A 27,828-nucleotide genomic window follows, 5' to 3' on the forward strand; every position below is an offset into this window, starting at 1 on the left:
CACCCTACCTAAATAAGCCCAGCACCAGCTCTCATCACTCTTCTCTACATTCATATCCATTCATTTCACAAAGACTGACAGCTTCCACTGTAGTCCAACACTGTGATGCCACAGGGAACTAGACAAACAGAAGTCCCTGTCCTCAGAGGGCTAACTTGTTTCGGTCTCCCCTACCAAAACATGCATCCACCTTGTTTTCCACACTCCCGGCTCCTAGGGCAGCCTGGGTACATGGGTACAACAGACAATAACATCTGTCAAAGAATCCCACTCACGACATCCCCTGCAACAGCTCAGGCACTGATTGGGTCAAACAATTCACCAAACTGATTTGTTCCCAGGCAGAGTTCTTTATGGTACGGTGACTCAGTGCTATCCTGCAAATGGCCATTATATAAAAGATTTAAATAAAATCTCTGACATTTCAGTATTTTTTAAACACTGAGTTCATTTTTCTGTGCCCAAAAACTCAGTACAAGATAGCCACAATGCTACAGCAAGCAGCAAATGCTCATTCAAACAAACTGGACTTAAAATAGATTTTTATTTGCAAAATTAAAAAAACAAAAACTAATCAGAATTGTGTTCCTTCTTCTTTCTTCTTGTCCCTTTTGAGTAAGTCCCAGACTCTGGTCTCTCTTGGCCATGTTCAGTCTGTTGTGTCATCCACTCCTTTTCAAGCTGCTTCAACATGTCTGGAGTGAGGAGTCCTTGCTGCACCAATCTGGAAGCGAGGGATAGCTCCCCAGCGCTGGCGCCAAGCGGCTCAGCAGCTTTACTCCCTGCAGTTTTAGTGCCACGTGCCCTTCTAGCTTGGCTCTTCAAGGTTCCTGACAAACGTGACTGGCTCCCTGCTAATGAGCTTTCCAGATGCAACAGCTTACGTGTCTCGGAAATTTTAATCAGTTTGGTGATGTTGTGAACACCGTCCTGGATAACACCATCCAGCTCCTTCTGCAGGTCTCGCACAAGGCTGGTATCTGGAAACATGTCCATGAATCGGTAGCTGGGAAAAGGACACGATATATTATAGCAACAGCTCTGGACTAATCTCAGTGGCACACCTACGTTAATTCCAAATGTTTTCTTTTTGCAAACTGTCCAGTATCTTTATTCAACTTCTACTTCTTCTCCAACATACCTGAGGAATATGTCATGATGAAAGTGGGTTGGTATGCTATCTCAAGTAATCTTTATATGCTCCCCTAGGGATATATACCCCTCCTTTGAGAAGCCGAGCCCTCTAGAGCACGGATTCTCAAATGTCAAAAATCTACAAGTGAACCAACTGAAGATACTGTTAAACTGCAGAATCTGATTAAGTCTGGGATGGCCCTGAGATTCTTTATTTCTAAAGCTCCCAGGTGATACCAACACTTGTGATCCAAGGACCACTCTTTGAGTAGAAAGGGTCTAGTGGATCTTCTCACTTGGCTGTCTCAATGATAACCACAAAACTCCTGAAGACTTTTTTGGAAGAAATATAAGCCAGGCTCAAGTGCTTTTATTGACAACAAACATAATATAGAGCTTCTTGCAAATATGTGCTGAGTTTGAAACAAAAAACAAACAAAAAACCTCCCACCATTCATAAAACCTTTGATTTGCCCTATTACTTAGAAACAAGAACACATAAAGGAGAAAATTGGTACCTTAGCCACAGGTAAAGATCCAAGACGTCATGGACAGCTTCAAGATCCATGAGGTCTTTAATGTTCTTAGGTGGTTGTAGAGGCCATTTGATGTATCGGCGTAACCATGCAAAGGTCAAAGGCTCATTCCTGCTATACTGCCTGGCAAACTGAGGAATAGTTTGGTAAAAGAATTAGAATTCCCTTAAGTCTATAATTAGAAAAAAGCACAAATATTACCTGTGGTTGTGTTTCAATAGACAGGCTTGTTTCTTTGCTCCTTGATATTTTTTTACTTTTTTTTGGTGGTACTGGGTATTGAACCCAGGGCCTTGTGCACACAAGGCAAGCACTCTACCAACTGAGCTATATCCCCAGCCCTGGCTTTTTTTACATTTTTAAAAACATTTAATCTACACACACACATATAAAAAAAAAAAAAAAAAAAAAAACCTTAGTTCTTTAAATAAAAAAATTAAATTCTTTAAGAAAAAAAAAAGATGACTTTCACCTTTTTCCAAAGTTAGGGCAATAATGTCTGCATTAAAAGTTATAAAAAGGGGCTTGGTGCAGTGGTGCACACCTGAAATCCAGCAGCTTGGGAGGCTGAGGCAGGAGGATCACAAATTCAAGGCCAGCCTCAGTAACTTAGTGAGGCCCTAAGCAACTCAGAAGAAACGCTATCTCAAAATAAAAAAATTAAAGGGGCTGGGGATGTGGCTCAGTGGTTAAGCAACTCTGGGTTCAATCCTTGGTACAAGAAAAAAAAAAAAGAGTTTAAACTCTGGCTTCAAGTCAAAGCTGATTTCAAATAATTCATTTCCTAATTAAGGCAAATTATCTCTCAATGCTTAACCTAAGCAAGGCCAATACTTCAGAGAGGCAGAGCCATTTTAGATTCCTTTGGCTAAAGAATACTCTAATTTTGTTAAATTTAGTCTGGTGCATTCTGCCAATTTTAATAAATGCCAAGTCAGACAGCCATGATGAATGGAAATGTGACCATGCTAACCTGTTAGGACACAACAAGCAGGGGTTCTCAGGCTCTCTTTATAAAGGCAGTGCCCTTAAGAACTCTGGCCACAGAAACTAGTGGAAGTCCAAGTTCAGGGGCTGAGTGGAGAGGGCAGGGAGAGCACTAGTTTTAGTATCTCACTGTCCACTGAGATACTTCCACTTGCAGCCAGCCCTAAAGGAGCTCTGGGGAGAACAGTTTCAAAACCACTGTCCTGAGAGGCATGGGAGGCCATCTATGGGACTGAGCTCTTTATACTTCAGTGATGGTAGAGATCAAGAGCAAAGGGAAAACTTCTAGATTTCAGAAGTTTTTAAACAGAAAACATATGTGTGTATGTTGACTGTACCGTTCCAGAGATTCCTTACTCCTTAGCAAAGAGCTCCTGCTTTGTTAGAAGAGCTTAAGAGATAGTGCAAATGAGGCTGATGCCAGCTCCATTCAGGTCAGCTTCCTCAGTCTCAGACCGTTCTCTAACCTCTGACCTTGTACTAACTTTCCCCCAAATGCCAGCTCCAGGAAAAATATTTTCTAGGTAAACCCAGACATGGAAGACCTCTAAGACATATTGTTAAGGAAAAAAGGCAATTTGCAGAATAACTTGCTATGATAACATCTATGGGAAACACATCCACAGGACAAAACTAGAATTCCTATGTGCACATGCATGCAAGCAGACGCCACGGAAAAGGTCTGCAGAGACGCACACAAACACATCAAAGCAATCATTTCAGAGAACCGAGAGTGGGAGGTGGCCAAATTTATCCACCTGCAATGTTTTAATGTTATACTAAGAGAAAGTATTATGCATTTTATAATTTAAAATATAAATTTACACCCAGGCACGGTGACACACGCCTATAATCCCAGTGGCTTGGGAGATTGAGGCAGGAGGACCTAGAGTTCAAAGCCAGCCTCAGCAACTTAGTGAGGCCCTAAGGAACTCAGGAGACCCTGTTTCTAAATAAAATACTAAAAAGGGCTGGGGATGTGGCTCAGTGGTTAAGTGCCCCTAGGTTCAATCTCTGGTACCAAAAGAAAAAGAAACCCCCACACACACATATTTATATTTAGAAATAGATTTGGTTAAAAGAGCTAGTGCACAGAATACAAAGGCCTCTAGAGGAGTTGGCAACGATGAGTCTTCAGAGGAAGAAGAGGCCTCTGTAGGGTTCCCCTGCCCTCGCTGCCCTTTCCCACAAAGTCCTGTGCTCCTCAGAAGTCACAGATTCACATCCCTACACAAACGGGTTAAAAGGAAGGGGGCTGGAACCTAGGCCCCATACTCACACAAGACAACCACCCAGCACAGTGCCTTACAGTTAAGAAAACTGAATATTGTTGCCACTACTGCAATCCCTCTCCCTTTGAAATAGTTACCCCACAACAATAAGGAAAAGGTTTGCCATCAGGCAAAGTGCCTTCCCTCAAAATATATTTTTAAATCATTTTTATTTTAGCCTCTTTTTAAATTTTTTTTTAAATTGTAGATGGACACAACATCTTTATTTTGTTTATTTTTATGTGTGGTGCTAAGGATCAAACCCAATGCCTCATGCATGCAAGGCAAGCGCTCTGCCACTGAGATACAACCCCAGTCTTTGTTTTAGCTTCTTCACAGTGGCTACCATATGAGCCCAAATGTAAGACAAGGGTTCTACCTCCCTCAAAAATTATCTGTAAAGCCAGGCATAGTGGTGCCCACCTGTAATCTCAGCATTTTGGAAGGTTGAGGCAGGAGGATGACAAGTTTGAGGTCAGCCTGGGCAACTTAGTGAGAACTTGTCTCAAAATATGAAGTAAATAAATAAAAAGAGCTAAGGATGTAGCTTTGCAGTAGAGCACCCCCTGGGTTCAATCCCCAATACTGGGGAAAAAAAATTATCTGTGAGAAAAAGAGTCAAGAATATTTAAGTTTTTAGAAAGTCTCTTATATTTATATGGTACTCTCCCAAATGTTTAATTTCAAATAACAAACAATTATTTGGAAAAAAAGGTGTCCATCTTAAACAAGCCAAAATAGCAGAGATGAAGGCTCACCTGTAACAATGAGGAGCACACAAAGGGCTGCTTCTTATTGATAGGGGCTGTGCAGAACACGTATCTCACTCGGAGACTTAATGGGATATGCTGGATTAACTCTGCAGAAAACTTAAAATCATCCATATTGCAGACAAAATACTGCCCATCAACTTGTGAGAAGTCTACAAAAATATCCTGGGGGAGGAAAAATATATGAAGTTACTGGACTGCATCAATGGGCAGGAATAAAGTCTATAGAAGACAATGTCTTTAATCCACAAGAGACTTCCAGAAAGGCCTGCTTTATTCACTGCCTCCCGAAGCTAAGAGATCTCCCCCACAGCTTCCCAACCTGAAACTCAGACAGAACATTCCTCAAGAAACTCCCAGAGGATTTTGAAAGAAAGTCTTCATCTACAAGATAAGTTACATGGAGAGCAACTTTACAAAGGCAGACTATCCACCCAGACCCATGAGGTGGACCAGTAACTCTCTAGCATACCACCATTTTTAGATGAGACTTCAAAGTTTCTACTTACGATGAGATTGGAAAGTGTTGTATCAGGGAGGTGGTAAGCAAACATTTCAATCTGTTCAGCAGTTGGATGAAGACCTGCTGCCTTTAGGAAAAGTAAAAAATAAAATAAACGTGAGCTGATTGTTTTGGGTTTTTTTGAAAGGATAAATTTGCTTAAATTATTTCAAATTAAAGTCCTACATTTAGGCTTATCTCTCACCAAAGGAGTTAAATGACAAGAATTTGAGTAAAACAGAAAACAAAAAAATCATCATTTTACTACTTATTACCAATTAGAAAAGTTGATGAGATAATTTAATAAAAATAACAGATAATTCTCATTAAAGAAACAGTCTTGTGCTTTTATTTTAGTCATTTTCCTAAAACCTATTATGAGCTGATGGAGTACCAAAATGCTTTACTGGATAAAAATTTTCCAGGTCTCAATTCTCTCCACTAAATAAAAGTAAAAGAGAAAAACCCAGTTGATTTAACCAGGGCAATAAAAATGATACACACACATACTGAGAGAAAGTTTCTAAACAGGAGGCCAGTTATTTCTTTAACAATATATTGCAGCATTAAGAAATGCCCAAGGTAACTATAAGGGATAAAGAAAGCAAAGACAGAAAGAAAATAGAAAGGAAGGAAGACAGATGGGTCCTGAGGGAGGGAAGAAGAGTCTGAATATAAGAAATAAGGTAACCCAGAGGGAAATGAGGGTGTGTCAAACTTCAGCTGCAGTGGGAGCCCCTATGAACCTAACCATACTCCACTGCAAAAACTATAGAAGTGGTTTCAACCACTGCTTTCCTCCAGGAATTTTTGTCTTGCATTATCTCACATATGTTCCCTTTATCTAGTGTTACTGACAAATTAAATGAGCCACATGTAAGTGAATTTTTCCAGGCAACTTTAAACTAATTTTTAAAAATTAATTTGTTTAAAATGTGTACACTTCTGATTCAATAACTACATTGACCAAAATTTAACACTGTCTTTTCTGGCTTGAATTTGTGATGCTCAGAGCTGTTACTGATCCATACTTCTAGAATCAAACTTCTGGTGATTTTTCAGTTCATTGACATAGATAATGTCACCTGAAGCAACTTTGCCCCTCTCCCCGCACCTGCTGCTATATTTCTAGGAAGAACTAAAGGAAAATCAGGTCAACTAAATTTGTTCAATCTGTATCTTTCACTTGCATACCATTCTCTGAACAAGGGGTCTCTATGTCTCTTCAAAACAATAAAGGAGGGCTTTCTTTCTTTTTTTTTTTTTTAGTTGTAGATGGACAATACCTTTATTTTATTTATTTTTACGTGGTGCTATGGATCGAACCCAGTGCCTTCTCCACGCAAGGCGAGCACTCTACCATTGAGCTACAACCCCAGTCCCAAGGGAGCTTTCTTGATGAGGTTTCAAAGGCACAAAATTTTCTTTTGCTTATTTCTGCTTCCAGGAAGGAGTATGGATGTGGGAGAGGGAAGATATGACTGAACTCCCCACAGAAGCAGTAATTCATGTATTATACCTTACCCTTATGGGATCCACTGGCCTATTCAAAATTTCCTTTAATAAACCGAGGTCCTCGCGATTCATCGTTGTAACCTCTCCTTCTTTGTACTGTGAGCTGAATCTACCAGCTCTGCCGGCAATCTGCAAGGCTTGGGAAGTGGTGATTGGTTCTATTTCTTTCTCTCCCTTCTCATTGATACTGGGCTTTATAAGAGAGTAAAAAATGATTCTCCTTATGCTCCTGAAATAGAAATGAAAGTGATCCCACAGAATGCATAAACAAGCCTCTGTTACTTGATTCTAATTAAGGCCTATTTGCCATTTTGCTGCCATTTAAAAAATGAAGACAGATGTGATGGAGCACACCAGTAATCCCAGCTACTCAGGAGACTGAGGCGGGAGGGTCACAAGTTTGAGGCCAGTCTCCAAATGAAAAATAAAAAGGACTGGGGATGTAGTTTGGTGGTAGAGCAGCCCTGGGTTCAATCACCAGTACCACATACAAAATGAAATTTTTATTAATAAAAATAAATAAACAAGGATAACAAGTTTGTTGATGGGGTTGGGGTTGTAGCTCAGTCAGTAGTAGAGCAACTGCCTAGCATGTGTGAGGCACTGGGTTCAGTCCCTAGCACCACATAATAATAAACAAAATCAGGTATCATCTCCATTTATAACGAAAAATATTTTTTAAAAAAAGTTTGTTGGTAATTCTTTTTCTTCCTTTCTTTGGGAGATGGGGGTACTGGGGATTCAAAACTCAGGGACACTCAACCACTGAGCTGCATCCCCAGCCTTATTTTGTATTTTATTTAGAGACAGGGTCTCACTGAGTTGCTTAGTGCCTCACCGTTCCTGAGGCTGGCTTTAAATTCGCAATCTTCCTGTCTCAACTTCCGGAGCTGCTGGGATTAAAGGTGTACGCCAAGGTGCCTGGCTTCTTCCTTTCTTTTTTTCAATAGTAACTGCATTATTATTCAATTAAAAAGAATTACCATTCTTTCTTCAATTAGTATGTTCCAACTAAAAATCATCAAACTGTACACTTACAATAGGTGAACTGTATGGTCTATAAAATATACCTTGATAAAACTACAGAAAATGACTTTCTTTTTTTTTTAATATTTATTTTTTAGTTACAGGTGGGCACAATATCTTTATTTTTTATTTTATGTGGTGCTGAGGATCGAATCCAGTGCTTCACACATGCTAGGCAAGTGCTCTACCTCCGAGCCACAACCCCAGCCCAGAGAATGACTTTCTTATAAATAACCCACGGTGTTCTCATACTGCTTTAAAAAGTTAGCTATACCAGGTGTAGTGGTATGTGCCTGTAGTCTCAGCTACTCAGGAGGCTGGGACAAGAGGATTGCTAAAGTCCAAGAAGAGTTTAAGGCCAGTCTGGGCAACGCAGTGAGATCCCATCTCAAAAAAAAAAAAAAAAGAAANGGCTGGGGCTGTAGCTCAGTGGCACAGAGCTTGCCCACCATGTGTAAGGCACTGGGTTCAATTCTTAGCACCACATAAAAATAAACAAATAAAGGCATTCTGTCCATCTACAACTACAAAAAAATTTCTTTTAATTGAAAACAAAAACAAACACTGCCATCTAATTCACTGAATATCGATGCTTATTAAAAACAAATTACTTACAAATTAAGTCCCATGCCAATTGCATCTGTAGCGACCAGGATTTTGCACGGATCACTGGGATCATTAAACTTTTTTGCTTGAGCAAGTTTGGTTCCTGCAATAGAACAGTTAGATCAGCACTGTCCAGCCTTACTACATCATGCTAAGCATGCTTAGAAACCCTTGCCCCTGCTCTATTTTTATGAATAAAATTTTTATCATTTCAAAATTTCTTTCTTTATAACCTCAAAGAGTCACTATCCTTTACCTCCATTCCTTTAAGTTGCCCCTCATGCAGCAATGCACTTCCCCAGCATACTAATCTTATTCTGAGGATTCTTATTAGATTTCAGGACAATAATTTGAAAGGAATTACTGGGTCCATATTTTAAGACATTTTGTAAAAAAATCATAAACTCACCATTTAAAATATAGTCTATGATAACAGCAGCAAATTATAAGAGCTATAAGTAATTAAAATACTCCTACTTCCCACAAGGTTAACTAGAAAAAATATTTATTCCATACGATCTATAAAAAATTACCAATAAACCAAATGGCTTACTTCAATTTTTTTACTATGTTTTCTATACATATTTTAACATATTTGGCAAAAATTAAAAATTTCATATCTTATCACAACAAAAGCCAATAATTACCAGGTGGGAGACTGCCATATATAACAGCTGATTCCAATCCTCGAATTTCAATCTGCCGACTCACAGAATAAATATCATTCTTGCTAAAACAGACAACACAGTCCCCAGGCCGAAGGTTGTCTAAAGATTCCAATGCATGATCCAGCACAGAAATGGGGGTAAGCCTCTTATAGTTTCGAACCTACAATAAAGACGTATAGTGGTAAAATAACATATCCGACACAACTTCCTCTAATAAATTAAAAACTTGCCAAGCAATCAACAGTAGCTAAAAACTAATAAGTACCAACGTTTTTCAAGGGAAACAGGAAAGGATTCACTTCAACATTATAAGTGTTACCATCAGCTCTCATTGGCATTTCTAGACTAATAGAATATCATACAGTGTTCCATACATTTTCAAAGCATTTTCACATATATTGATTTTCATGGAAACATGGCAACTTCAGAAGAATTAATTGTTATTTCCATTTCATGAACGAGTAAAATAGAGCCCAATAAAAGACTGAGTCAGAGCTTTTTCCAATTCTAACTATGATCTGCCTCCAAATGCAAAGGTAAAAAAAGCAACACTCAGAATGGAATCCAGAATTTCTTCCACTACTTTCCAGAATGTCTCCCTGAAATTGAGCATAAAACTAAAACAATGGCCAATTAAAAATATTTCTTCATCTTATTATAAAACTCAGGTAAAGAAAAAGAAAAGTAGGAGTTAGAAGGAACCAATTACTTCCTACTCTAGGAATTTGCAAAAGGGATACAAAAGTCCTAATTTACTTATTCTAAACTGATATGCTCAAATCCCAAAGAATTTTGTGAAGATGAAGAATCACCCAGGCCTTGGGTTTGATCTCCAGCATTGGGGGGGGGGGGAAAGAATGCCTCTTATTCTTGGAAGACTCAGGATGCAATTGCTACTCTGTCAGAACTTCACACTTCACATCATGAGGTTCAACCAAATATATGAGCTAGTCAACTATTAAAAAAAAAAAAAAAGAAGTTTTCTTTTTAGTTAGGTTCTAATTTTGCCACTGCCTAGGGTCTAAAGCCACTGTATAGTTACTCTTAGCTATTTGCTTTGCCACTTGAAAATGAAATATATAATGTAGTACCTCCACTTCCTCCCCAGTTGTATACATAAGCTCAGTGACCAGATCGATAGCAGCAGATTCTCCACATAAATGGATTTCTTCAGCACACAGTCCTGTAAATGCACAATTGGGATTTTTTAAAAAAGACTTATAATTAAGTATATAACATTCGCAAAACAAAAAGACTTTACCTTTATTAGCTACCTATTATTTTACAAGTCTATCAAATGTTTTCAGCAATGTCTCTTTGATGCAAATGTCAAACCACCACTGCCTTCTAATGGGCTAAGATCATCCCTGTTTTTCTAAATCTCAAAGTTCTAAAGCTGCTCTGACCAAGGTTTCAAGTCTATCAGGGTGAAGTCAGCCAGGACTGGAACGTGGCATCCTGATGCTTAGGGCTCAACATTAGTCCTACACTTGTGTTTTTCAAATTAGGCTCCATGGAATCACAGAGGTTAGGAGCTGGAGGGCAAAAGAAAGTCCAAGTTGCTTACCCCTGGCCAGATCCATTTCCACCTGTTTTATTATAGGCCTAATGCATCAGTATTATTTGAAGAAAGAGTTCAGTTATTTGTTTTTAAATTTGAAAATACCTGCCCTACAACATGCTGATCAAAAATTTACTCCAAAAGCAAGTAGTAGAATAATCATTCACATCGGACATCAAGAATTCCATATTACCAGGACCCTACCCTAAATTAATAAATAAAAAATAAAAAGCCACGGCCACAAGATTTTTACTTCAGCATCATCAATAATAGGGAAAAATGTTCCAACTCTGCCATCTTGTGATGTACATCAGTAATCCCAGTGACTGGAAGCTAAAACAGGGGATTACAAATTCAAAGCCATGCTCAGCAACTTACGAAGTCCATAAACAACTTAGCAAAACCCTGTCTCAAAAAATAAAATGGCCTGGGGATGTGACTCAGTGGTTAAAATGCCTTTAGATTCAATCCCTGGTACCAAAAAAAAAGTTCAACTTTAAAGAACAAATTCTGGTACAGCTCTTCAATGGAGGAGATGCAGTTATATTAACAATATGAAAAAACGGCCATGAAATAACAGAACTGAAAAAGAGAAAGATACAAAATTAAATATTCTGAAAATACCACACACATAAGAAAAAGAAATGGCACAAAATATTAATAGTGATTGTGTAAATGTGGTAAGACTTGAACTTTTTTTTTTTTGCCTTGGGGTACTGCAAATTGAACCCAGGGCTCTGTGCATACTAGGCAAGCGCTCCTCCACTGAGCTACATCCCCAGCCAAGAGACTTAAACATTTTGACTTTAATTACACAGCTATACCTATTTTGTAATAGTAAAAGTAGATTTCCCATTATTGAAATAGTATTTCAAAATTCAAAAACTCACACTTCGCTGACTTTTATAGAAGACTTTTGTCAGAAAAAGGGGATCTAACAGACTACTTGGCAATGACAAGCAGATATACAAATAGTGCAGATGTCATAAAGCCCAGGCTTGATGCACTAAGACCACCAACCTAGAAGTGCTCTGGTCCAGGCCCATCCTCTGGCTGGATCTCGAATCATCTGAATTTCATCAATTACAGCCACTTCATCTTAAAATGAAAAAGTTATCATGAGCAATACAATCTACTTAAATAGTATTATAAACAAATCCAACATCAAAATTCAAGCTTTCATCACTACCACCATCACCATCATCCTTCATTATGGGTCTCTTGGGCTGGCTTGTACCAAGAATTTTATAATTGTATTTCATTTAATTCTCAAAACAACTCTAGGAAGTTAAGTACTTCCATTATCTCCATTTGACAAAAGAGTAAACTGAGGCCCAGAGAAGTTAAGTACTTGCCCAAAGTTAGACAGTAAGTGAAATCCAAACTTAGGTCATCTCGCTCTGAAGATCATACTCTTAACCACTGGAAGACACCATTCTCTGTAGTAAGCAGTTCCATTTACCTTATTTTCACCAACCTTAGAGACTGCCTTGAGAATCTGCCTAAAAAGAACCACCATGGGCTGAGGTTGTGGCTCAGTGGCAGAGCACTTGCCTAGCACATGTGAGGCAGTGGGTTCAATCCTCAGCACCACATTAAAAAAACTTACTGTGCCCATCTGACAACTAAAACAAAAACAACAACAAAAAAAAAACACACCACATTGCTGGGTTCAATGGTGCACACCTGTAATCCCAGCAGCCTGGGACTTGAGGCAGAAGGATCTCACATTCCAGGCCAGCCTCAACAATTTAGCAAGGCCCTAAGCAACTCAGCAAGACGCTGTCTCTAAATAAAATATGAAAAAGGGATGGGGATGTTGGCTTAATGGTTAAGTGTCCCTGAGTTCAATCAAAGGTTACACCCCGCAAAAAAAAAAGGTGGGACTAGGTTTGATGGCGCACGCCTGTAATCCCAGCTACTCAGGAGGCTGAGGCAAGAGGATCCTAAGTCCAAGGCAACCTCAGCAGCTTAGCAAGATATGTCTCAAAATAAAAAGCATTGGGGATAGCACAGCAGTAAAGTGCCCCTGAGTTCAATCCCTAATACCAAATAAAATAAAATGCAAAAACACCCAAACATACATAAAAGAAAAAAGGGAACTAACTTCTATAAGTAAGCATGACAATATTTGGTACTTATTACTAGTGGCAGGTAGCATTTGTTGTACTATTCTTTTTCCAGATATGGAATGTTTTTTCACAACAAGAATCATATTTAAGGGCTGTGGCTGCAGCTCAGTGGCAGAGTGCTTGCCTAGCATGTGTGAGGCACTGGGTTCGATCCTTAGTACCACATAAAAATAAACAAATAAAGGCATTCTCTCCATCTTCAACTACAGAAATTTTTTTAATTAAAAAAATCATATTTCACAAGTACAACCATATTTTAAAATAAAAAATACCAAGTCATAGTTTTTCAATGGTGTTTACATACATGGTGTGGTGACACTGCACATCTCAACAGTACAAGCAACATGGGCAGCCTGTTTCCCATCTGCTTCAACTGTCACACGCTCTTCACCTGTCACCAAGTCACATGGCACACCCTGAAATGACAGAAAGAAACCCAGTCGTATTTCTACCTTGAAAACAACAGCAAAAAGTAGTTTTGTGTGTCTATTCTCTTCATTACCAAGGAATTTATTTAACAGCTGAAATAGAAGTATTCCCAATGCCTTTTTCTTTTCTTTTTTATAGAAAATGAAATAAGAGCTACTTTCTTATATAACTTAGGTAAAACTGGAAATATCTCCAACCAGTTAAATCCTTAATAAGAACATGAGAAACTAAAGCACATTCATTTTTAAAAAATTTATATATATATATATATATACAGTTGTTGATGGACCTTTACTCTATTTATTTATTTATATGAGATGCTGAGAATCAAACTCAGTGCCTCACTCATGCCAGGCAAGCACTCTATCACTGAGCCACAAACCCAGCCCACAGTTTAACTTTTTAACTTTGTTTCTGTACTGCTGGAGTTGTTAAAATGAACATGATTGTTTCTATACTCAAGAATACTAAATGGGGGCTGGGGATGTGGCTCAAGCGGTAGCACGCTCGCCTGGCATGCGTGCGGCCCGGGTTCAATCCTCAGCACCACATACAAACAAAGATGTTGTGTCCGCCAATAACTAAAAATAAATAAATAAATAAATATTTAAAAATTGAAAAAAAAAAAAAGGAATACTAAAAATTAGCTGGGTGTGGTGGCACATGCCTGTAATCCCAGTGACTGGGTAGGCTGAGGCAGGAGAATCATGAATTAAAAGCCAGCTTCAACAACTTAGCAAGGCCCTAAGTAACTTAGCAAAATCCTGTCTCAAAATTAAAAATAAAAAAAGGCTAGGAAGCCAGGCACAGTGGCGCACACCTGTAATCCCAGTGGCTAGGGAGGCTGAGGCAAGAGGATCACAAGTTCAAAGGCAGCCTCAGCAACATCAAGATGCTAAGCAACTCAGTGAGATCCTGTCTCTAAATAAAATAAAATAGGGCTGGGGATGTGGCTCAGTAGATCACTGCCCTTTGAGTTCAATCCCAGGTACCAAAAAACTGGCTAGGGATGTGGCTCAGTGGTTAGGTGCCCCTGGGTTCAATCCCTGTAACAACAACAAAATATATATATTTTTTTTCCTAAAAATAAAAAAATTATAAAGAATACTAAAAATAAAATTTAAGACTGTAATGACCTCCTAATATACTTCCTTGAGAAGGAAATACCAATGCTGTGGTATAAGAGAGTGCTCAAACAACTGGCTTGCCCCCTACTGAGGGGTTCCCCAGAACAAAGGACTTTGAGTAAAGTTCAGTCAAACTTGGAGGGTTGGTCACCACCCCTAAGTGATCTGAGTCTAATTATAAGAGAATATCAGACAGATACAAACTAAGCAACAGTTTGCAACAAAACTGACCCGTCGTCTCCTAAAAGTACAAAAGTTATAAAAACAAAGGAAGACAAAGGAATTATCCCTGATTAATGGAAACTAGAGACAATTTAGAACAGTGGGAAACCTCAAATGGAGTCCTGGATGGGAGCGACAGGGTGCTACTGGACAACTGACAGATTCTGAATATGGACTGTATATTAAATAATAGTATTCTATCATATTAAATGATTTATCCTGCTTCAGATAAATATCCTGTGGTTATATTAAAAAAAAGTTTTTGTTCTGAGTAAATACGTTTTCAAATATTTATGGATAGAAGAATTATGTACCCAAATCATTAAAAAAAAATACAAATTACCTAACCAAAACTGGTTAATCTCTCATTGTAAAGTTTTAATAAAATAATGAGTCAAAATGTGACCCATTTAGTGAAATGATGTCTCAGTGATTACAGGGTTTAGTCCTTTCAGTTTTGAACAAGTAGTTTCAGCCAGTTGTGGCGGTGCAAACCTATAATTGCAGTGACTCAGGAGGCTGAGGCAGGAGAACTGAAAGTTTGAGGCCAGCCTCAGCAATACTTAGTAAGGCCCTAAGCTACTTAGTGAGATCCTGTATCAAAATAAAAAATAAAAAGGACTAGGGATATGCTCAGTGATTAAGTTTCCCTAGGTTTAATCCTCAGTACCAAATAAATAAATAAATAGATGAAGCAAGCTGGGATCTGACAGCTTGAATTCAAGGTTATTTATATGCCACTCTGCATTTCTCTCTAGGCATAAAATATTCTACAATGTTTTATTCATTCCTTCTAAAGTGTTCACTTTTCTACATTTTACTATCTCTAATATCAGGATGCATATTAAGCACTGAGAGCATGCCAGAGCTCAATTAGCAGCATCTTCTCCTTTCTTTTGTTTTCTTCTTTTTTGGTACCACAGATTGAACTCAGAGGTACTTAACCACTGAGCCACATCCCAGCCCGTTTATGTTTTATTCTGAGACAGAGTCTCTTTAAGTTGCTTAGGGCCTCACTCAGTTGTTGAGGCTAGCCTCAAATGTGAGATCCTCCTGCCTCAGCCTCTTGAGCTACTGGGATTACAGGTATATACTGCCACACTGAGCATCTTTTCTTTCTTAATTACACATATAATAATGGCACCTCTTACAATCAATAGTTTCCTAGATGCAAAGAAATAAGGTATAATTTGTTACTAGTAAACTACTACATCTTTCTTTTCCCCTTGTCCAACTTCAACCCCAAAAGAAAATGGAACAAGAAAAAAAGAGCAAATATTTGGTGATATACTGACAGCAGCATTACTCTTTTCAAAGATCTCATGTGCCAGTAATTTCAAGGGGCCACAATATACTCCAGATTTTGCTGACAAGTATTTCTGAATTGCATGGTAAGTTTTTCCACTGTTTGTGGGGCCCGAATGGAATATTATCTTCCGCCGTATGGCTCTGGCTTCTGAGTACCTAAAACATGAATGGGTAAACAGTTTAATTTTATTAACCCCAAAATCCACCCTAGCAAAGATACCAACTGAAAAAAAAAATTTTTAATTTAAATAAATAAATAGATAACACCCCACAAAAACATCCTCCTAACATTCACAGATATTTTGAAAAATTAAGTAATTGGTTTCATATGCACATTCAAATAATTACCGATTTCCAAGAACAGTGTTAACTAAACGGAGGACAAAAAACCCCCAATACAAATTAATGTCTTGGGTATTTTCCCCACTGCATAAACCTCTTTTCTTCCAGAGTTACTAAATTTAAATTGCTATCTGCTCCACAGATATGTTCACATCATTCCCACAGCTCTAAATATGTGAACCTAAAAGCAAACATTCCCAGGTCTCTGAATTCAATATAAACTATTATAATAACTGAGCCTCCTGCTTCTGGTCCTGATGGCTGCCTGGTAGTGAGTGGACTTGTGCTGTCTCTATAAGCAAATACAAAACTGGGCAAAATATATGCAGCAACTATTTACAAACGTGTGGAACAGGTGCAACCCCTGAAAGGGGGGGACACTGGAGATGATCGAAGCAGGGCACAGGGAGGTGGACCCCGAGCAGAGTAAGAAAGTCCCACAGAACAGAGCATAGAAGTCAATGCAGAGCTGCGGAAGCACCTAGAATCTGAAGGGCAGAATGTGGAAGAGCAGAAAGGGTGAAGGAAGTAGGGAGCCCTGAAGTTTCTGCAATGGTTTCATGTGGGTCCTTGGCCACAGCCTGGCTGAAGGTAAGAATTGGCAGGGCCTTCAAGCTTAGCAAGGGTCTGAGCAGAAAGCTTCTGAGAGGTCTTGAAGTGCTAGAAGATGCTGCTGTTCTACCCACAGGGGAGAGAATTCAGTATTAACACCCTGGCATTCAGCTGACTCCAGGAAGGCCACAGCTCAGATGCAAGGCTAACACCCTACTCAAGCTGCTTCAGTTCTGCCCTAGGAAAATACAAGCCCACGCTTGAACAGGATCAAGGGGAAACAGCCTAACAGAATGAACAGTACTGTTCAGACTCCTTATAATTTGCCACCTAGCATATGTTACAAAAACACATAATAATAGTCTTCCCAAATTAGAAACAGAAAATTTCAAATGAAGGACTAACCAGTTCGGTGGTAATCTCAAGTCACTGATCTTACGTAGATCATCCTTACATTCCAACACAGGAAATATTTGTTTGGCATGTCTCAAGAAAAATGGAAATAAATCATCCACATGAGCTAGAAAATAAAACACAGATTAACATGGGCAATCTGGGGCTGGGGTGTGGCTCAGAGGTAGAGGGCTCTCCTAGCATGCGTGAGGCACTGGGTTTGATACTTAGCACCACGTAAATATAAAGATATTGTGTTCACCTATAACTAAGAAAAAAAGTTTTTTTAAAAAATGGGCAATCTACTTGCTATCTACAACCAAAAGAAGCAAAATCTTTTTTCTTATTGAGGTAAATTAGGGGAGCATGGCCAAGATAAGAGAAGTCCTAAAAGAGGAGACCCCATCCTTTTCTAGAACTTTCTTTTTCTTATTTTTTCATCCAAATTCCACTTATATTTTTAGGAAAAAAAAAAGAAAAGTAGCTGCCAACAACTACATTCTACTATCCCAGTATAACTGGCAAAGATTAGCACTGTTCTTTTTTCTTAATTTAACAAGAATAAAGAATGGTATTGCCAGCCTATAATCTCAGCAGCTCAGGAGGCTGAGGCAGGAGGATCTCAAATTCAAAGCCAGTCTTAGCAAATTCAAAGCCAGTCTCAGCAACTTAGCAAGGCCCTGTCTCAAAACAAAGAAGGGGTGGGGGAATGTAGCTCAGTGGTTGAGTGTCCCTGGGTAGTTCAATCCCTGGTACAAAAAGATAAAAATATAAAACTATATAAATATTATACAGATAGATAGATAGATGGATCCCAATGGAATATTATCCATTTTATTTTATATGTGTGTGTGTGTGTGTAAAACTAGCCAGATATGGTGGCACATGCCTATAAGCCCAGATAGTTGGGAGGCTGAGGCAAAAGGATTGCAAATTCAAGGTCAGCCAGAGCAACTTGGTGAGACTCTACCTCACAATAAAATTAAAAGGGCTGGAGATGTATCTCAGTGGTAGAGCCCTTGCCCGGCATGCACAAAGCCCTGAGTTTAATACAAAGCACCACCAAATAATAATAATATGTGAGTATTTATATAATTCCATATATGGAATAAAATGATGTTCTTACTTTTTGTTTTTTCTTTTATAGCAAGAACTTTATCCTGACATGATGGAGAAATAAGCCAGTGGCAGAAACAGGTAGAATATGCTATGAACTAATCCTATCTTGTGTGAGAGCTCATTCCATTTTGGCCCATGTTAATACACAGCAGAAAGAAGATGACAGATCAAGGTCCCAGTCTAAGACATTCTCATGACTAGCTGAGGGACCCAATATAAAAGCCAAGTGATTACAAAACTTCCTATCCAAGCATTGAAATATTTACAAAGGATATTACCAAGACATATTCTAAAACAAATAAGCCATGCTAGAGAAATAAACATGAAGTATGGAATAAACAGAAAGTACATTCAATAGAATTTTCAAAATTCTCTAAAGACTTGCCTGCACTGAAGCAAATGTCATTCAGAACAATGTGAATGTCCACATCCAGGGAATGAGATTGCATAATATAATTTCTAAAGCTTATGAAAGCTTGGTGGAAGAGACGAGCTGCAGAAAACAAAATCAAAATATGTAAGGCTTAGTTTTCATTTCAGTTCTCCTTTTAAAAGCACAAAATGCACCACACCAAATTCAAAGTATCTCTATATTTTTACTATGTGGATAATTCAGCTGGTTTAATTTGATCTAGGCTAAAGCTGAAAAACTAGCACAACAGGAAGGAAAGGTGCCCAGGCAGCTCCTATGCTGTGTGGTCTGGCTCAACAGGTGAGCCTTGCCAGCCTCCTGCCCTCGAAGAAGCAATGGTCAGAGGCTTGTCTCCAGACCACAACTGTACTCCTACTTTCAGGGCATAAGAGGTCCCATAGAACACTGAAAAAGCTATACAAAGCTACACAAAGTAATACTACATCTCTATAAAGATATTATATGTCTTACCATCAAGTCCATAATCAGCACCCAGTTTCTGAATTTCTTTCCTCTTATAAAACTTATCTAAGATCTTCTTTACTTCGTCTAGAAGAAAGACATAAAAATTCAACATTCATTTCATATTTTAGAGAAATGACCAAATGGCAGAAGAAACTTGAAATCATGATACGTAAGAAGTTGAAGATTTTAGTTGATCCTCTTTATGGGTTAATATGCAATGAAATATCTAGAAAAAAATAATAGTCAAATCAGGCAATATTCCTGTTATACTGCAGAGGAAATGGGCAAGGTGTAATGGGCTCAGAACTAGGTTCTAATTTTTATCAAGCCATTTTTAGATAACCATGCCGTTTCATTTACTTACAACCATTCTGCATATTAATAGTAAACAGGGGTCTGGGGTTGTAGCTCAGTGGTAGAGCACTTGCCTCCAACATGTAAGTACTGGGTTTGATCCTCAGCACCACATAAAAATAAACAAACAAAATAAAGATATTGTGTCCATGTATAACAACAAAAACAACAAACAGTAAACAGCTAAAATAAATGCAGAAAAGACAACCAATTTGGCAAGGATCAGATCATCATGCTTTTATGCAAAAGACTAAAGAACTGGGATGATCTTTAGTTTGAAGATGATGATTTTATGAAGAACACATTCCTCTCATTTTGTTCTAGATGGCATAAGTTAACTCAGTGGGAGGTAAAGGAAGCTGATTTCAATGGAATTTACATAAGAACTTCCTAATAATTAGAATAATTTTTCAGACCCAAAATCACAAACATAGACACTTTATTAATTTCCTCTACAAGAGACAAAAACATCAATCTTTTGACTGAATGTCAGGTCCCTGGAAAAGCCAAACAGATTCCAGGAAGGAAAATGAAAATTAAATACTTAAAAGGTACTATAATACCACCTAAAATCTATGACCATGGTAGGCTAAGGAAGGTTAAGCAAATTATCTAATACGAATGTTAACAATTATATAGCACGAAGCAGGTTTGTGTTCCTGAAGACTATGGTACAATAATTGTTTGGGCCCAAGAGGATATTTGGCCAGGAAAAGGTCAAGATGGCTAAAGGCAAAGCCATAGAAAGGAATAGATACAAAGGGGAATCCAAATTACATGGTTAAGCAGATGATGATGAATCAGACTTCTTTCTCCAAAGAAACATTTGCTGCACTGTGCTACCCTCTCCCACCCTCAGGATCCCACCAAACAGTTTTTCAGGCTGAGCTGCCTGCCCCTGCCTTACAGGGTGCTTGCTCAGCTATAAAGAACAGGTTTGGGGTTGCCCAGGATCCTTGCTTTTAATTTAGCATAGACCTTGGAGAACTAGCTGCTTCATTGCTAACTGTTCTGACAAAGAAAATCGCCAAGAGCAATCACATGCAAAGTCTCAGCATCCCCAACCATTCAAACTGGCTTACTCAACACCCTCAGAAGTATGAAATCTTGCAGCAGCTGAACTCTAGTTAAAGCTGCAAGGTTCACAAAATCATTTAAGGAAAATGAAATTCCAGCAGTTGATCTCCATCTGTCTTTCTCCAATTTATAATAAACCCCCATTTACATGATGTGGGATGTAGAAATCTATAGCGGAACAAGCTGGGTCTTCTGCGAATTTGTCATCAAATGCCAAGGAAAAAAAACAAGGAGCGGGGTTTGTTTTTACTTTTAAAAATGCCTCAAAATAAATAAATAAAAATGTCTCAAAACTTATTCTATTATAAAGGGACAAAGCTGAACAGTAGGAAAGAATTCCCCATTAAGAGCTCTCCTGATGGCTTCTGCAAGAATCATAGAGATGTCAATCACCTGTAATTTGGAGCAATGCTTCACCTTGACCTCCCGGGGTATGGTATTGGTAATCACTACTGCTTCAAAACTTGCACTGTGATGCGAGAAATGACTGGGCCAGAAAAGATTCCATGAGTCAAGACAAACTCTGGTGGCTCCAGCTGAGAAGTTTGTCAGCCACAAGGCAAACTGTGCCACAAGTGTCAGTCATGTCATCCACAAGGATAGCCACTGGAGTCTTCATTCCCACCGACTAGCACCATGCAGTCCACATCACTGGCCTTCTGCTGCTAGTGAATCTAGACAAAGTCCACATTCAACCAGTCTGCAAGGTCACACTCTTGGCTCCATCAGCATCAGGTGACACAATAGGGCAGTTCCTCCACTCAGAGATATTCTCCCTAATTCAATTCAGGATACCCAGCTCTGCATACAAATTGTCCACTGGGATATTTAAAAAGCCCTAAATTTGAGAAGCACAAAGATCCATGGTGATAATATGACCTGCACCAGCTACAGACAGCATATTTTCGACAAGCTTGGCTGAGAGTGGAGCCTGCTTCTTGTCCTCCTTATCGTGCCAGTCATCAGGGAAACATGGGATGACTGCAGCAACTGAGCTGACTGAAGTGATCTTGCAGGCATTAACCATGATCAAAAGCTCCACTAGATTGTCAAGGATTTCAACATGGTACTCTGAACGTAGACATCTTCTCCACTTATACTTTCACCAATTTCCACACAGGTCCCCCTGGTTGCTGAATTTCTTAGTCACCACCTTGCCTAGCTCCAGGCCCAGGGGGTCAGCAATTTTCTGGGATTAGTCCCAATGGGAGGTGGCGCTGAAGATTTTGATATTCAGCATTTTGGGTAACTATCCTAGGCACTCTTCACTCAGCGATCACTGTTGCTGCAAAGACCAGAAGTGAGCCCCACAGACTTAATACTATCCACCTTGCATTGCTTCTCTGCCATCTGACATTCCACCTGGCTCTAAATTACCCAGGGTCGGGGAGGCAGAATCAGTGGGGAAGCCCATATCCCATCCACCTGAATTAGCTGAGCCTGGGGCCTAGAACAATTTTAAAAAGGGGTTGCCTCACAATAGTGAAAGTTCCTTGCAGCTCTGGGTTCCATCCCCAGTACTGCAAAAAAAAAAAAAAAAGTAACAGAAATTTCTGTGACACCAGGGAGGTTGAATTAGACACCTGTCTGGGTGACATACCACTATGAATAAATAATTTACCCTGAACCCAAGGGCACTCCACAACTAAGCCACATCCCCAGCCCTTTTAAAATTAATTAATGGTACTGGGGATTTAACCCAGGGACAATTTACCACTCAGTCACATCCTTAGACCTTTTTATTTATTTATGTATTTTAAACTTTTTTTTAAGAGAGAGAGAGAGAGAGAGAATTTTAATATTTATTTTTTTAGTTTTCAGCAAACACAATATCTTTGTTTGTATGTGGTGCTGAGGATCGAACCCGGGCCGCACGCATGCCAGGTGAGTTCGCTACTACTTTAGCCACATCCCCAGCCCTAGACCTTTTTATTTTGAGACAGAGATTCACTAAGTTGCTGAGGCTGGCACTGATTCTCCTGTCTCATTCTCTCAAGTCAATGGGATTACAAGCATGCTGTGCACTGGCCTATTTTTACATTCTGAGGCAGGGTCTCACTAAGAGAAGAGACCCTGTGATCTTTCTGCCTTGGCTTGCAGAGTAGCTGGGACTACAGGCATACACCACAATGCCTAGCTAAATCAATAATTTGATAGGAGAAAATATTTTAAATTTATTACACTGAGATTGTATTAAGGTCATACATGTTAAAATACTATCGTATCATTCTGTAGAGATAAACATTTTATTGACCCAGTCACACACTACACATTTCTGAGAAAGGCCAAAAGTGAGGATGGTTTCCTGCCCATGAAACACAGGCCAAGTGGCCTGTATTTTTACCTCCCAGAAAAGTACCAACCAGATTTTCATGCAGTCATGACATACTCAACACTCACTGAAATTAAGCCTGAACACAGCATCCTACTAACAGAACTGTATTTTATATAATAGAATTTCAAAATTGCTGGTCTAGCCACTAGATTTGCCCACACCTAAATATAAGATCCACAGATACATGTACACACATGTACATACTCATTCCCTGGAGTGGATCACAGGCAAGTATCATGGTATTTCTGGGCTTCTGTTTCTTTGTATCTAGTGGGGGCAACAGTTTCTTTGTGGGGGGGAAAAAAAAAATCAGTGACCAAAAAAAAAAAAAAAAAAAAAAAAAGACGGTTAGAAAAAAGCATATGAAATTGCATGAAAAAATTCTGCTAACCTATAAACTACAGATGGAGCAAATCTATTTTCTGAGACTAATATGCAGTATTATGTTATGATCCAGATACATATCCAAAGGAATTTAAATCAGCACGCAAAGACATATTTGTGCTTCCATGTTCACTGAAGTACCATTTGCAACAGTTAAGCTATGGAAGCAATCTAGGTGCCTATACCTATTTTATATGTGGAACATATTTATATATACAAACATATCAAAACATCACATTGGGGCTGGGGATGTGGCTCAAGCGGTAGCGTGCTCACCTGGCATGCGCGGGGCGCTGGGTTCAATCCTCAGCACCACATAAAAATAAAATAAAGATGTTGTGTCCACCGAAAACTAAAAAATAAATATTAAAAAATTCTTTCTCTCTCTCTCTCTCTCAATAAAACAAAACAACAAAAAACATCCCATTGTACATAACTATATACAACTATTTATATTTATGTACATAAGTGTGTGTGTGTGTGTGTATATATATATATATACATATATAGTTGTATATAGTCATATAGCTTTATGTAGTTATATAAACATATATGTGTAAATACACACACACACATATGACAAACATTATTCAGCCCTAAAAATGAAATTGTTATTTGAGACAACATGGAAGAATCTGGAGAACATTATACTAAATGCATCACTTATACATGAAACCTAAGAAAGCCAAGCCAGAGAAGTAGAGATGGAGTGGCAGGGTAGGTTGAAGTTGAAAGTGAAGACATTGACCAAAGGGTACAAAATTTCAGACACACAGAAGGAGTAAGTTTGAGCAATCTATTATCCAGACAGGAAACTATAATAAATGTTATTATATGTTTCAAAATTGCTAAGAGTAGATTTTAAATGTCATCACCACACATAAAAAATAAGTGTGGGCCATTTCCTCTCCTGGAAGAGGTCTGCTCCATACCTCTTAGGGTGTCACTTCCATTTCACTAAATAAATCTTTTATGCTTTTCTTTTTAAAAAGTGTGTGAAGAATTTGTTAATTAGCTTGATTTTATCATTCTATGACACAAACATATCAAAATATCACATCATACACCATAACTATAAACAACTATTTCTCAAGTTAAATTCTGACTGGGACTGGAGCTCAGTGGCAGAGTGCTTGTCTAACATGTGTGAGGCACTGGGTTCAATCCTTAGCACAGAATAAAAATAAACAAATAAAATAAAGGCATGATGTCCATCTACAACTACAAAAAAAGGTTTTTTTTTTTGTTTTTAACTCTGAAGTGAAGGCAGTACAGGGGTACTCAAGCAGAAGCAGTAGTATGTTTCGTACACCTGGAGCAGAGGCACATGTCATACATATGGCTTAAGGATGGAAAGTGGGAGACAATGAAGCTGGGAGAGAGAGGCCAGGTCAGACAGGGTCTTACCAGCCATATTAAGACTTGGGGACTATTTTAAATTACAGACAATGAAAAAATATAATACAATTTTTTTAGCAGAAAAGCAACAGGTTCAATCTTTTTAAAAGAACATTCTGATTGCAGGCAAAAAATAGACTAGAAGAAAAATAGACTAGAAGCCAGGCATGGTGGTGCACACCTATAATCCCAGCAGTGTGGGAGACTGAGGCAGGAGGACCAAGAGTTCAAAGCCAGCCTCAGCAACTTAGTGAGGCCCTAGGCAACTCAGTGAGACCCTGTTCTAAACAAAATACAAAAAAGGGCTGGGGATGTGGCTCAGAGGTTAAGGACCCCTGGGTTCAATCCTAGTACCAAAAAAAGAAAATAGAATAGAGAGATCAAAGGTATTCCAGGAGACATGTAAGGAGTTATTTCAATGATCCAGTCCAAGATAGAAGCTAAAAATTTAAGTTGGCTGCAGTGGAGAAGAAGTGAATTGACTCAATATTTATCAGACAGAATCAACAAGACTTGTCAACTGGACCTTCTGTTAAATATGGGAGGTGAGGAATGGGAAGAATCAAATCCACCAAGTTGTTTATCTTAGCACCTGGAGCAGGTCTTGAACATGCTAGTATAAGGAGTAAGCAATCTGAATGGAGCCACCTGGTAGGCAGCTATATAAATCGAGGATGAATAAGAGGTCCATGTCGGAGACAATGGTCAGAAGGGAGTACTGATTTTAGGGGAGAGGAGTACTGATTTTAGGGGAGAGGGAGAAAATGAGACACTTAATAGCAAAAGTATGAAGTATGGCAAAATGATGTGGAACAGAACCTTGAAGTAGTACATCAACTTATCAGATAAGAAGCAGGCAAAAGAGATGGAAATGTATCAATATTTGAATATAAAAAAGTTAGCCAAATTACCTCACACAAATTACTGTATGCCTTCAGTAAATGGGAAATTGTTGTTTAATGGGTTAACTGTTGTCTGAGTTTCAATTTTACAAGATGAAAATGTCCTAGAGGTCATTTTCACATGTGAATGAACTTAACATGACTAAACTATACATATAAGAATTATTAAGATGTTAAATGTTATGTTTTTACAATTTAAAAATAAGCAGAAATAATACAATTACATTATTAAAATTGTTGTTAAAACGATATAGACCCCAACTCCAAGTAAAGTGAAAGGCCTTGCTGAGCACTGGCCTGGTGGTATATGCTTGAAGTCCCAGCTCCAGAGGACTACTGAGCCAACAAGGCAGGAGGATCACTTGAACCCAAAAGTTTGAGGCCTCCTGGGCAACATAATAACACCGTATCAAAAAAAAGGAAAAGAAAGAAAGAAAAATAACATAGACATGAGCTGCATCATATACTATACTGCTCTGAAAAACAAGATTTGACCCAAAGCATGCTATAATCCATATTTTACTTTTAGTTTTATTTATTTGGTACTGAGGATTGAACGCAGGGTGCTTTACCACTGATCTACATCCCCACCTTTTATAAATTTTGAGTCATTCTCACTAAGTTGCTGGGGATCTGGCTAAGTTGCTGAGGCTAGTCTCAAACTTGAGATTTTCCTGCCTCAGCCTCCGGAGTCCCTGGGATTACAGTGTGCACCGCATCAAGCTGAAATTTGTATTCTCAAATTACAATAGGGGACGTACTGTTGCTAGTCGGAGTAACTCCCTGAAGACAGTCTGGAAAGCTAGTGCCCGGCAGAGTTGTGGCATCCCCTGGATCTCCTTGGTCAGAGGAAACCTCTCACCTTCTTCATCAGCCAAAAGCCAAAGTGCGGCTATATAACGCTAAACTCCCCTCGAAAATATTTACAGATCTCGCTGTCAAATCCATCCAAAATTAGTTTTGGTGACAAAACCTACTGCCACTCACTGATGCTACATTTTTACTTTCTCTCTGGCTCCTGGATGACTATGGTCCCTCTTTTAGCGAGGACCCCTTTATCAAGCTGTATCTTGTATGACAGCAGATTATCAGAATCTGTCTCGGTCCTCCCTTCACCCACCATGCAGCCCAACACTGCGACCTCGCCCAATGACAAAGAATCCTGAAAGAACTCCTCCTCTGGCTTTTCACTGCCCATCCCACTGCCCCATTTCGAAGGCAACAGTTCTGTGGCAGGGGAACAACAGAGAAGGACACCCGGCGGGGGACTGAGGGAGCCAAGACGTCCCAATACAAGAGGTTTTAAACCAGTCGGAGACGAGAGAGGTCAAAGGGAAAAAGGTCACTCTGGGCGGACCGTTAAGGATGAATCAGACACAATCCCAAGAGTCAAAGGACTCTCAAAGCAGCGAGGGAGGCAGAAACTGTCAGGCACAACGACAACGCTCGAGGGGACTCGGGTCACCAAGGGGAAGAGGGACAGCTGCCCCCCGGGGCCGCCAGGGCCCAGCAGACATCTCCCGCGGCCTTCGCTGGCTCCCGCACTCACTCTTGTCCAGAGGCCGCGTGAGCTCGGCCCCGACGTCGCCATCGGCGCTGGGGCCCTGAGGTTTCACAGTCAGCGGCACGAACAAAGACGTGTTCGGGGCTTTGGAGCCACCGGAGGCAGACGAGGCGGCAAGGGCAGGAACGCGCCCCAGAACCGCAGGGGGGGGCCCGCAGTGGGCGCGATGCGCAGAGCAGACGGCCGCGCGGTGACCAGCCTGGCGCCCCGCCGGGAGCCGAGCCCACAGCAGGGCACACCGGGGGAAGGACATCGAGGCCGCGGGCTCCGGGGAGCCTGAGCAGCCCCCCGACACGGCGACGGGCAATGACGCGAGCTGCCAGCGCCTGCGGTCCGGAAAGACCCAGACCGAGCGGGGAGCTGCCCGAGGTAACGCCTGATCAGTAAAGGAAAAGGATTCCGTAGGATCGCTCTTCAGGGAGGGAGGAGGGCTGCGGAGAAAACCATCAAGATGCTTGTACTTTCTCTCTTTCCTTGGCAATCGGGAGCAGCTTTGCCCAAGAAGGGGACATAATCAGGCATCATTGTGGATGTCACAGATGGGAGGCGGGGGCCTGCCAGCTGGGTCACGTGACGCAAACAGGTCGATTGGGTCCTCAAGCTCCAGAAGCACGTGGGTAGGAGGATGTTGAGCGTGCACGAGCGTGTCCTGCAGACTCGTACACTAAAGAGCATTTCCCTAAAGTTTATTGCATTGTTAATCTTCGTTTCCTAATAGGGCAATTAACGTTGGAGAA

General features: G+C 39.7%; 1 protein-coding gene, 1 non-coding gene and 1 pseudogene across 3 annotated transcripts; all 3 read right to left on the reverse strand.

The window, feature by feature from the left end:
* Nucleotides 1-525: 525 nt before the first annotated feature.
* On the reverse strand, nt 526-27,412 carry Supv3l1 (Suv3 like RNA helicase). 2 transcript variants are annotated; one of them, XM_015500553.2, is made up of 15 exons: nt 27,077-27,412; nt 19,084-19,161; nt 18,586-18,693; nt 17,094-17,208; nt 15,782-15,950; nt 13,013-13,124; nt 11,597-11,674; nt 10,107-10,198; nt 8,995-9,175; nt 8,357-8,450; nt 6,725-6,944; nt 5,208-5,288; nt 4,687-4,863; nt 1,653-1,801; nt 526-1,006 (listed from the first exon to the last, which is right to left on the reverse strand). In XM_015500553.2, the coding sequence occupies exons 1-15, from the start codon at nt 27,342-27,344 to the stop codon at nt 571-573; spliced, it is 2,358 nt and encodes a 785-aa protein (XP_015356039.1). In that variant the 5' UTR covers nt 27,345-27,412; the 3' UTR covers nt 526-570. The 2 variants fall into 2 exon arrangements, with proteins under 2 accessions (XP_015356039.1, XP_048665733.1); XM_048809776.1 differs by lacking the exon at nt 27,077-27,412 and adding an exon at nt 20,902-21,160.
* Trnat-ugu lies at nt 1,935-2,007 on the reverse strand. The gene has a single exon. It is a non-coding gene; the product is annotated as a tRNA-Thr (tRNA).
* Nucleotides 20,803-27,204, reverse strand: LOC125618283 (annotated as a pseudogene).
* Nucleotides 27,413-27,828: the final 416 nt, after the last annotated feature.

The sequence above is a fragment of the Marmota marmota genome, unplaced genomic scaffold, assembly GCF_001458135.2.
Source record: "Marmota marmota marmota unplaced genomic scaffold, marMar, whole genome shotgun sequence".
Classification (NCBI taxonomy): Eukaryota; Metazoa; Chordata; class Mammalia; order Rodentia; family Sciuridae; genus Marmota; species Marmota marmota.